Consider the following 11398-nt stretch of genomic DNA (forward strand, 5'->3'; position numbering starts at 1 on the left):
GTATAAATGAGAAATACCCCTAGCAACCATAGGTTAAAAACACATAACAGATCTAGTTATAAAAATATCCTGTACTCACACATAAACACCTACATAAGCACTCATTCACATACATGGATTTGTTATGCATGCAGCTTAGTTATTAACATAAAAGCTTCTTTCTTTACCATCACTCCAGCTTCAAACAACAACTTAAATATAATCCATTTGATTCCAGGTCATTAGCCCTGCCTTTATTATTATTATTTATATATATAAATACAGTATATTATAAATACTATTTATAATATATAAGTAATTATAATAAGTCATTATTCAAATATATAAGTATATTTATATTATAAAAATTCTAAATTACATATGTAATTTATATATATTACATATAAATAATTTATATGTATTTAGATAATACATAAATATAATAAATATACATTTTTTCTTGGTCAAGAAAAAAATCTAGCTCTAAATCTATTCTTGTATCAGCTGCTGAAAGTAAAGTTATACCTCTTTCCCCTTTGAAGTTACATCATGTTACGTTATGTTATGTTTTGTGTTATGTTATACTATCCTATATTGATTATGCACTTTTTAATTAGAACCTTGTTCATAACAAGTACAAGTTCATAACAATCTAAGTTGGAGATTCAAGTAAGACAGCATTATGAAAGAAACAAAATTATTACGGTTTAAAAATTGGCTTTGTTGTTTCATCCTTATGTAACCCAAAGGGTCATTTAATCTTTCTGAGAACTAATATTTTTTGTTGTCAAGATATGGGTAATCATTTTAGAAATATTAAACAGAAAACATAAAAGAGCTTATTATAATGCTGACAGAATTGAAAAGAAAGCTTAAAAAAGTTATGTGCACTAATGTGTTAAGGTCTGATTCAGAGGTATAGACCATATTTACATCCATATCTAAATCATTTCATACATTTTACTTGGGAATATTGGGAAAGGCTTCAGTGATCAGTTAGAATGTAAGGAGAACTCCTAAGAAACAGCAGTTTGGGAAAAGCATATATACTTCCTGTGTAAAGGAACGACATTGTAATTCTGTGTAATTCTGCAAAATTATGGTGAATTTACAGAGAATTTAGGTCAGGAATATTATGGCACCTAGTATTACTTATAAAGGGTTGAAATTGCAGATCAACAAGTCTCTGAACACTAGCAGAACAGTTCATCTAGGTCAGCTTTATATTTTTTTATCTGAACATCCACCTTTTTTTTGGTTTGTTTTTGTTTTTGCTTTTCTTTTTTATTGGAGTTCAATTTGCCAACATATAGCATATCACCCAGTGCTCATCCCATCAAGTGCCCTCCTCAGTGCCCATCACCCAGTCACCCCAACCCCCCCACCCACCTCCCTTTCCACTACCCCTGTTCGTTTCCCAGAGTTAAGAGTCTCTCATGTTCTGTCTCCCCCTATGATATTTCCTACTCATTTTCTCTCCTTTCCCCTTTAATCCCTTTCACTATTTTTTATATTTCCCAAATGAATGAGGCCATATAATGCTTGGTTTTGAATGGTCATTTTCCCAAAACACAAATCCTCATTTGAGTTTCTTTAAACTTTTAAAGAAGATGACAGTTATCACCAATAGTCATGAACTCACATTTAGATTGGGAAAAGCTCTTTTGCTTAATAAGGTGGGGAGGGAAGATCCAAATTTTGCAAAAGCATTTAATATTCTCTTTGATTTAACACCTCAAGACAGAGCATGCTGATTTAGTCAAATCTAATGCATATTTGCAAAATATATTCATGAGATGTCAGTTTCAGGATTTCAGGGAAAGCTATCAAATCAAGAAACACAGTCCATGAAATCTGGGAATCTACTACTAGCTGTGTAGCCACAATACGCACAGACAGCATTAACAAATACTCTATATTGATCATGATTACAACAGTTTTTACATAGAAGAAAACACAGATGAAATTGAGCAAACCATTTTTTAACTTTAAAATGTACTATTATCAAATGCAGAATTTTCCAATTTAATTCTCAAATTTCACATATCCTAACTCAGCAACACTAACCATTCATGTTGGTCTCTTTACCCTGGAAAACTGGTTATTGTTATACCAATTTACTTGAAAGGACATTACGATCAATTTACTTGAAATAACATTTATAATGGTAGTTGACATTACTTATCTCTTATCTCTGAAAGACTTCACTTAAGACACAGTGAATGCTCTTTTCACTTACAGACGTGTTGGCAGGATTGTCTCTCTGTGGAAGACCCAGAACTCCACAGCTCAGTGTGTGGAAACAGTTTCAAGGGCTTGGTGGTTTAATGGTGGTTTGCAAACCAATGAGACAAGGTCTCCCAGGTGCCTGGAAAGCTCTGCTGAGATTTAAAAAGCCCTGTGGGCTCCCAATCCACAGCCAAGAAGTTTAAATTTATTTTCACCCCAAGGAATCTGAGAAAGAAAGGAGCATCGTAGAGCATCTTTTTGTATTGGAGAAACCAAAAGTTTTCATTTTATTGAAACACAGTGGATTTAAGCAATTTCTTCCTTTATTATATGAAAAGCAAGCTGGAGTGAGAACATATAAATCAGAACTATGTTTAGATAACCTTGCCGGTTTAAGAAATGTTACGCTTCTTAGCAAATGAAATAGCAATGCTTAAAAATATTTAATATAAATAAGTACCTGCATGCTGTCAAAGCTTAAAATATACATAATCATTTTATGTAATTTGTTGCAAAGACAACAATTATTTTCCCCAGGGTTATCAAAACAAAACTATGCCTAAGTTTATCTTTCCACATAGAAAATAAAATACAAAATACATTAAAGTAATCTAGTACATGACATCAGACTGTATCCTTCTATACTTTGTGGTTTTCTCCCAAGGATTTATCAAAGTCTTATTTCCATGACAGTAACAAAAAAAGCCCTCTGAGTTTTAAAAGAGAGTTAGTATTGCACAATGAGAATATAATATAATGTATTAACTACCTTCTTGAGTTTTCAGATTATTTATGTTTCAAAAATATGAATAATTATGCCATCTTAGTACATATCTTTTTGTGCACTTATGTGTGCATTTCTATAGGAGAGATGCTCAAGTAAAATTGCTGGACCAAAGTATATCAACTTTGCATATATAATTCCTGTTAATTTCCTTTCAAAAATGTTAAATAAACATACATCCATGGAAGTGTGAAGATTTGTCAAAAGATTTGAAAGACAAAATTTTTCTATTAATAAAGCAAATTTATAACAAGGGAAGGCTTTCTAATCATATCAAATATAAAAGAATTGCACAAAAACAGGTGTTCTTTATTCATGATAAAACATAATTTCAGTACTTTGAAATTCAAAGTAAAGAAACTAGAGACCAGCCATAATGAGATTTACCTTACATTGAATCTTGGAGATCTCCAAGCAGGAGAATCATGAGTTATGGGTCTTGAGCCATGGAGGGAAAGCAAGTATAAATTACATCCATAATTTATTAATTGAACTCAAAGAGAACACTACTTTGATATTGTCCTAATAATAGTATTTTAGAAAAAGGTGTCACGTTGGGATCTTTATAGGGTTTTGAGATCTGGACTCAAGATCTGAAATATCTTTTTGAAGGTGGGGACTGAATGGCAATGTGTAAATTTTATGGCAAAATAGTTTAGGGTGGAGATAACATGGTATGGGAAGTGAAAGCAATCTTGATAAACTGTCCTTTGATAAGTGACCTAACCTGTTTTTCTATGCAAGCAATCTATTTCTCTCAAATAATTTCCATTTATCCAGAAGAACATCTAGGTCATTTGAATAAATTTATTTTCAGAAATTTAATAAAACCAATGATGAAGTTATTTGTTGTATCTACATGGATCCAAGTGTTCTCTGTACTGTTTGGCATTTCACTGATAGGAAGAAGGAATTTTTGCATTTAGTAAACCTGGAGTTAGATGTTGAATGTTATCTAGTACTCTGAGATTCTATGTAATTTTAGTTATTCTTAAAGGCTCTGGAACGGTTAAATTTATTAATGAATTCCATAATGCCATTTCATATAATCTTTGTTTACAGCTCTGTCTCAAAGAATACAGATATAGTTATTAATACATTCACACACGAAGTTGGGGCCCCTGGGTGACTCAGTTGGTTTAGTGTCCAACTCTTGACACTTTGGCTCTGGTCATGATCTCAGAGTATGAGGTTGAGCCCCATATTGGGCACTGTACTCGGTGTGGGGTCTAAGATTCTCTCTCCTTCTGCCCCATCTCACCTTAAAAATAATAAAAAATATACACAAATTTGTTCAATACATATTTCTAATAAATGGTGTATTACTGAATTTGCTAATACTGATGTAATATTTATTTAATGTCCTTTCTGTGCTGGTCCTTGATATATCTTATAAATCAATGGAAGAATAAGAAATACTCCTTTTCCTAGAGGTGACTGAACTTTATAAATTTGAACACCTCATCTAAGAATCTTTCCTCACATTTTAGAAATAATTTATATGGGACATCTTCCTCTGCTCCCATTCCCTCATTTAACTTATACTTTTCTTAAAGGTCATGGGTTTTCACAACTTTGAGTAGAAAGGAAATTGCCTATTTTATTTTATTATCCAAGTCACACAAAAAATTAATGAGTTAAGGTATTATTAATTATAATATATATTTCAATATGACTATCTTTAATGGAAAGAACAAAAAATAATAACAAAAACACCAAAGAAAACTGCAAAGTAATTTGGAAAATATCTCTTTCTTGGCATTTTATTTTACATACATTTGTGGTTTCAATTCGCGGACTTATCATGGATATAGAAAGCCTCAAGATGAGAAGAATCAGTGGAGATAGCTGGTCAATCAACATTTGCACTTAAGTGATTTCCATTATGATTGCTTCTTTTCCATAGAAGGGAAAATAAATACTTTGCATCCGAGAGAAGATAGCTTATCAATAAAAGTCAGGCTTATACAATTATAATTTTGATGTTATTTTCAGGTATATTTTGATACAGGGAGAATATCCTTGCAACTATGAATGACTTTTGAATTCTAGATTGCCTATGTAAGAATTGTGTAACATGAGGGTCAAAAATTAGTTTACTTGAATTACAGTTCTTTCAAAGATGACATGATTTGCTAATTGAAATGAGGAGACTATATGACTTACACGTGAAAAAGTAAACAATAAAAGACACATAAAAGTGTTTTGTTTTGTTTTGTTTTCTAACTCCCAAGCATGACTAATTGTAGGGTGGGTCTGCTGCTATTGCCACAGTATTTCCTAGCTGATTTGTGGAACTTTGACAACTCCTGTGAATGTCATTGAATATGTGGGCTCTGCTGGCCTAAAAGTCCATATTTTCATTTGAAACTACATGACAAAAATGGCCCTTGTCATACTGTTATGTGTATGTGTTTGTGTAAAGTACATGGTAATGTGTTGGGCTGTATGAGAAAGGTTATCTAGTTTATTGCTTCAGAATTCCAAGGTAATTTCTACATACATTCAATATAGTTTCACATCTGAAACATACAGTGTAAATTAACAAACAGAATTCAAACAGATGCCTATGATGCAATTAACTTTTGAAAAATCTCAAAATATATTGTAGGAGATATGAACAATCCCCAAATGTAGATAATACATAGGAAAAAAAAATAACTTCAGAGTGAAATAACACCAAGATTTACTGGGTGATTTTCAATTCACCTAATGCAAAGAAGTACCCAATAAGTGGGCTATTTGTGGTGTATTCCTGGGAAATAATGAAGGATGGACTTTAAATCAGAAAGAGAATGGGACTTCCCAGGGGATTATATCCTCCAGAGACAGCTGTGTGAATAATAAAGAAGCTCAAACTAGTCACAGGGACTCTTGATTTGTGACATTGCAGAGAAAGCTGCCTTGCAGGATGTTAGCAAACACTTCACCTTGAAATTTCAGGTAAGAGAATATCTGTTTACTTGCATTTGGAAAAGGACTAAGAACAGAAAGACTTTGGATTAATTAGTAGAGAAAATCTAGCCTACAAGGAAATCTACAAGGAATTATAGGAATGTAGAGGTGTTTCTTTCTGTAAAAATATTTCAAATGTGTTTCTCTCAAGAACCTGAAACAACTGGATGGTGATAAAGTGCCAAAGAAGTCCGTGAACTAGAGGAGTGTAGAACTATCCATGCCTGTGTTTACAGTGACAGTGACCGTGAGGTTCAGCTTCATTTCTGAACATGAACACCCTTTGAGACCAACGAATATAGGTTCTGAAAATGCTTTTAAAAATGTATAAGAAAAAGCAGAAAAGAAAAGTTTATTCTTTTATTGAGAATAAACAAGGCACCAGACCCTTAATATTGGAAGATATAATGATTGAACCAAACAGAATGAGCTTTATCCAACAATGAATGAGTTCCCTAGCCACCTTACCTCCACCTTCTCTATCTTATTTTTTAAAGATTTTATTTACTTATTGAGAGAGAGTGCACAAGTGGTGGGGAGGGGCAGAGAGAGAGGGGGAACAGGGAGCACGATGTATTTGGGGCTTGATCCCAAGTTCATGACTTAAACCAAACATAGATGCTTAACTGACTGAGCCACCCAGGAGCCCCCTTCTCTATCCCTTACAGCAAAATCCAAGATTTTAAAAAAATCATAATAAAGTTTCTGAAGCTAATTGCAATTTTCTTAATTTTTTAAAGATAATGCACAGAAATTTAGTTACTATCTTGTTAGTATTTCTAGAAGTCTCATCCAAATTGACTTGGATTGAGATTTTGAAAAATTGACTAGCCTGCCCTATGGAAGCAGGGACAAGTGGGCAGGATCTTCAAGCTTCTTATCCACAATATCATGTTAGGTAGTCAGACTTTATAGAAACACTTTTTAAAAAACATTATTATGGGCAGCCTGGGTGGCTCAGTGGTTTAGCGCCTCCGTCTGCCCAGGTTGTGATCCTGGAGACCCAGGATCAAGTCCCATGTCGCGGGCTCCCTGCTGGAGCCTGCTTCTCCCTCTGCCTGTGTCTCTGCCTTTCTCTCTCTCTGCCTCTATCTCTCTCCCTCTCTGGGTCTCTCATGAATAAATAAAATCTTAAAAAAATAAAAAACATTATTATTTTTCTCTGTGAATCTTAGTCTGACCAAAGATTAGACTTACAGGAGAATTCAAATAGGAACCGCTGGGAAATTCTCAGGCCACCACAGCAAGAGCCCATAAATTCCACACTGGGAATGAAAATTTGGAAGTGCATATCTCTACAAAGGATGACATTACTGAGTGGGTCCAAATGAGAGGTTGGAACAAGAAATACATGCAAATTTTTGCAAAGCTTACTATTTGTGAGAAGACTGCTATGACATGAAGAATATAAAAGTATATATGCAATGTTTGTTTAGGTTCTTAAAAACAGAATCTGATGGGGATGATCTCAGAAAATAATGTGTAGTTTGCCATCTGTGAGAAGAAGATTCAGTGTATCCACAACTGGTTTCATCTGGATAAATAATTTTTGGTAACGTAGACTATGAAAATGGTCTCATCTCTGACATATTCTACATTATAGTTGAATATTAAACAAGATTCTTACTCCTTCAAATAAATTGCTAATTATACTTCCTGAGATCTTTTCTATAATCATAAAGTTAGAGAAAAATAATTAATATTTATTGAATATTTGGATAACTATATAACCATACACCTATTGAATTAAATCAATAAAATAGGCACTTTATAACATTTTGTTTTGTTATTAAAGATGAACTCTTTGCTTACAGAAGTATATATAACTATGCAACATATCCTTAGATATTAATTAAAATTAAAAGTATTTAATCCTATAATAAAAAGAAAACCCATGAACATGACAACAAAAATTAAACAATCTGTTAAAGACTTTAGTATCTTAAAGTATATAGAACTGAATTATTTTTGTTATTTTTCATGTTCAATTGAAAAAAATAATGACATCTACATTCAACAATGAATTAACAGTAAACAGAGCTTCATAACCTATGGAGTGAAGGTAAACTTAAGATTTTTCAATCAATCACAGAATACTTTCATAAATATAACTAATATTAGGTTTAATAAAAATGAAATGGAAAATGCATGCACTGTCTAATAAGGAACAGGGTAGACAAAGGCAGTAAGACAATTCGTGGTATGATGTACTACTGTAATTACAATAACAGGTATGCGATTTTGATAGAGATTGCATTAAATGTGTAAATTGCCCTAGGTAGCATGGACATTTTCACAATATTAATTCTTCCAATCCATGAGAATTTCAGAGAGTTAGAAAAATCATCTTAAGATTTGTGAGGAATCAGAAAAGACCCCGAATAGCCAGGGGAATTTTAAAAAAGAAAATCCTAGCTGGGGGCGTCACAATGCCAGATTTCAGGTTGTACTACAAAGCTGTGGTCATCAATACAGTGTGGTACTGGCACAAAAACAGACACATAGATCAATGGAACAGAAGAGAGAACCCAGAAGTGGACCCTCAACTTTATGGTCAACTATTATTCGACAAAAGAGGAAAGACTATCCACTGGAAGAAAGACAGTCTCTTCAATAAATGGTGCTGGGAAAATTGGACATCCACATGCAGAAGAATGAAACTGGACCACTCTCTTGCACCATACACAAAGATAAACTCAAAATGGATGAAAGATCTAAATGTGAGACAAGAGTCCATCAAAATCCTAGAGGAGAACACAGGCAACACGCTTTTTGAACTCGGCCACAGTAACTTCTTGAAAGATACATCCACGAAGGCAAGAGAAACAAAAGCAAAAATGAACTATTGGGACTTCATCAAGATAAGAAGCTTTTGCACAGCAAAGGATACAGTCAACAAAACTAAAAGACAACCTACAGATGGGAGAAGATATTTGCAAATGACATATCAGATAAAGGACTAGTATCTAAGATCTCTAAAGAACTTATTAAACTCAACAGCAAAGAAACAAACAATCCAGTCATGAAATGGGCAAAATACATGAACAAAAATCTCACAGAGGAAGATATAGACATGGCCATAGACAAGCGCATGAGAAAATGCTCCCCATCACTGGCCATGAGGGAAATACAAATCAAAACCACAATGAGATACCACCTCACACCAGTGAGAATGGGGAAAATTAACCAGGCAGGAAACCACAAATGTTGGAGAGGATGTGGAGAAAGGGGAACCCTCCTGCACTGTTGGCGGGACTGTGAACTGGTACAGCCACTCTGGAAAACTGTGTGGAGGTTCCTCAAAGATTTAAAAATAGATCTGCCCTATGACCCAGTAATTGCACTGCTGGGGATTTACCCCAAAGATACAGGTGCAGTGAAATGGCAGGACACCTGCACCCCGATGTTTCTAGCAGCAATGTCCACAATAGCCAAACTGTGGAAGGAGCCTTGGTGTCCATCGAAAGATGAATGGATAAAGAAGCTGTGGTTTATGTATACAATGGAATATTACTCAGCCATTAGAAATGACACATACCCACCATTTGTTTCGACGTGGATGGAACTGGAAGGTATTATGCTGAGTGAAAAAAGTCAATCGGAAAAGGACAAACATTATATGGTCTCATTCATTTGGGGAATATAAAAAATAGTGAAAGGGAATAAAGGGGCAAGGAGAGAAAATGAGTGGGAAATATCAGAAAGGGAGACAGATCATGAGAGACTCCTAACTCTAGGAAATGAACAAGGGGTGGTGGAAAGGGAGGTGGGTGGGGGGTTGGTGTGACTGGGTGAAGAGCACTGAGAGGGGCACTTGATGGGATGAGCACTGGGTGTTATTCTATATGTTGGGAAATTGAACTCCAATAAAAAAAAACACACACACACAATAACAGGTATGCATATGTAAGGATTTCTAAAGGAAATTTATTTGAAGCACATTATACGTTTTGGATTTTTCTTTTAAAAAATTATCATACTAATTAAAGGACTTAGATAAAGTAAATATCAAGAGTATGGTTTTTCATTATTTTTCCTTTAAAAAGCCATAATATCTGGGGGATTTGATTTTTTTTAAAAAAGCAGGTCTTGTTTTTTAATCTAGAGGCTTAGATGTTCTGCATTGGGAAAAGTTTTTAAACTCAAGGTCAGTCAGTTTGAGATAAAAGGTAATATGAGTTGCCAAATGCTTGAGTAAAATTTTAACACCGGTGAATGAGACAATGAATTTCATTTTAGGAAAGGTATGCAGCTCTGGCATCATGTTGTCCATCAATAGTACCAAAGCCGTTTTCTCCACCTTTCTGGTGACAGGCATACCTGGACTGGAGGCTGTGCACATCTGGATCTCTATACCCTTCTCCACCATGTTCTTCATTACCTTGGTGGGCAATGTGACCATTCTGACAGTTATTTGCAGGGAACGGACCCTCCATGTGCCTATGTACCTCTTCCTGGCCATGCTAGCAGTGTCTGACCTGGGTCTGTCCCTCTTCACTTTCCCTACAATGCTGAGGATCTTCTGGCTGGATATTCGAGAGCTCACCTTCTCTGCCTGCTTCACCCAAATGTTTTTTATTCATACCTTCCAGGATTTTGAGTCAGCTATTATACTGGCAATGGCCTTTGACCGCTATGTGGCCATTTCTCACCCACTGCGCTATTCTTCGATTCTCACCAGCCGCACTATTTCCAGGATAGGTTTGGCCATTGTAGTGCGAACCTTGACTGTACAGGTGCCTCTCCCCATCCTTTTGCGAAGGCTGTGCTTCTGTCATTCCAATGTACTATCTCATTCCTACTGCCTGCACCCCGATATTATAAAGCTCTCTTGCTCCAACACCAGGATCAATAGCATCTTTGGACTGTTTGTGGTATTATCCACTATGGGACTTGATTTTCTCCTCATTCTCTTTTCATACATCCTGATACTGAAAACTGTCCTGAGCATTGCATCCTTCGGTGGCCGCCTCAAGGCTCTTAACACCTGTATTTCCCACATCTGTGCTGTGATTCTCTTCTTCACACCCATGATCTGCCTATCTATTCTGCACCGCTTTGGCCCAAAACTTCCCTCACATATCTACGTGACCATGGCTAACATGCATTTTCTCATTCCTCCTGTAATGAACCCCATTGTGTACGTGGCGAAAACCAAACAGATACGAGATAAAATTCTGAAAGTCTTCATCAAAAAAGAACCAGAATCCCAAGTCACATTTATAACATGAACGAGCACTCTCCTAACAGAGAAAGAATGTTTCACAAAACAAAGAGCTTGCTGGTATTCCAAATATCCACAAAAATTATGTTTGACTGACTTTTCTAAATTATATGGAATATTGGGTAAGGTATCCTTTAAAACTATTTCTATTCTCTGATTTGCACAAATGCACATTGAACAATAAAAATTATTCAGGAAATTGAAAATCTGAAATAATAAACTATTCT

General features: G+C 34.9%; 1 protein-coding gene across 1 annotated transcript; it reads left to right on the forward strand.

Moving 5' to 3' along the window:
- The first annotated feature begins 10209 nt into the window (after window positions 1–10209).
- LOC112912425 (olfactory receptor 51G2-like) lies at window positions 10210–11178 on the forward strand. Its single transcript, XM_025989126.1, has one exon. It carries the CDS (start codon window positions 10210–10212, stop codon window positions 11176–11178), a length of 969 nt encoding a protein of 322 aa, XP_025844911.1.
- The last annotated feature ends 220 nt before the right edge of the window (window positions 11179–11398 follow it).

The sequence above is a fragment of the Vulpes vulpes genome, chromosome 11 (genome assembly GCF_048418805.1).
Source record: "Vulpes vulpes isolate BD-2025 chromosome 11, VulVul3, whole genome shotgun sequence".
In the NCBI taxonomy this organism is placed as follows: Eukaryota; Metazoa; Chordata; class Mammalia; order Carnivora; family Canidae; genus Vulpes; species Vulpes vulpes.

Coding starts and splice junctions, on each gene's coding strand:
- LOC112912425 (XM_025989126.1), top strand. CDS start 10,210: ATGTTGTCCATCAATAGTACCAAAGCCGTTTTCTCCACCTTTCTGGTG.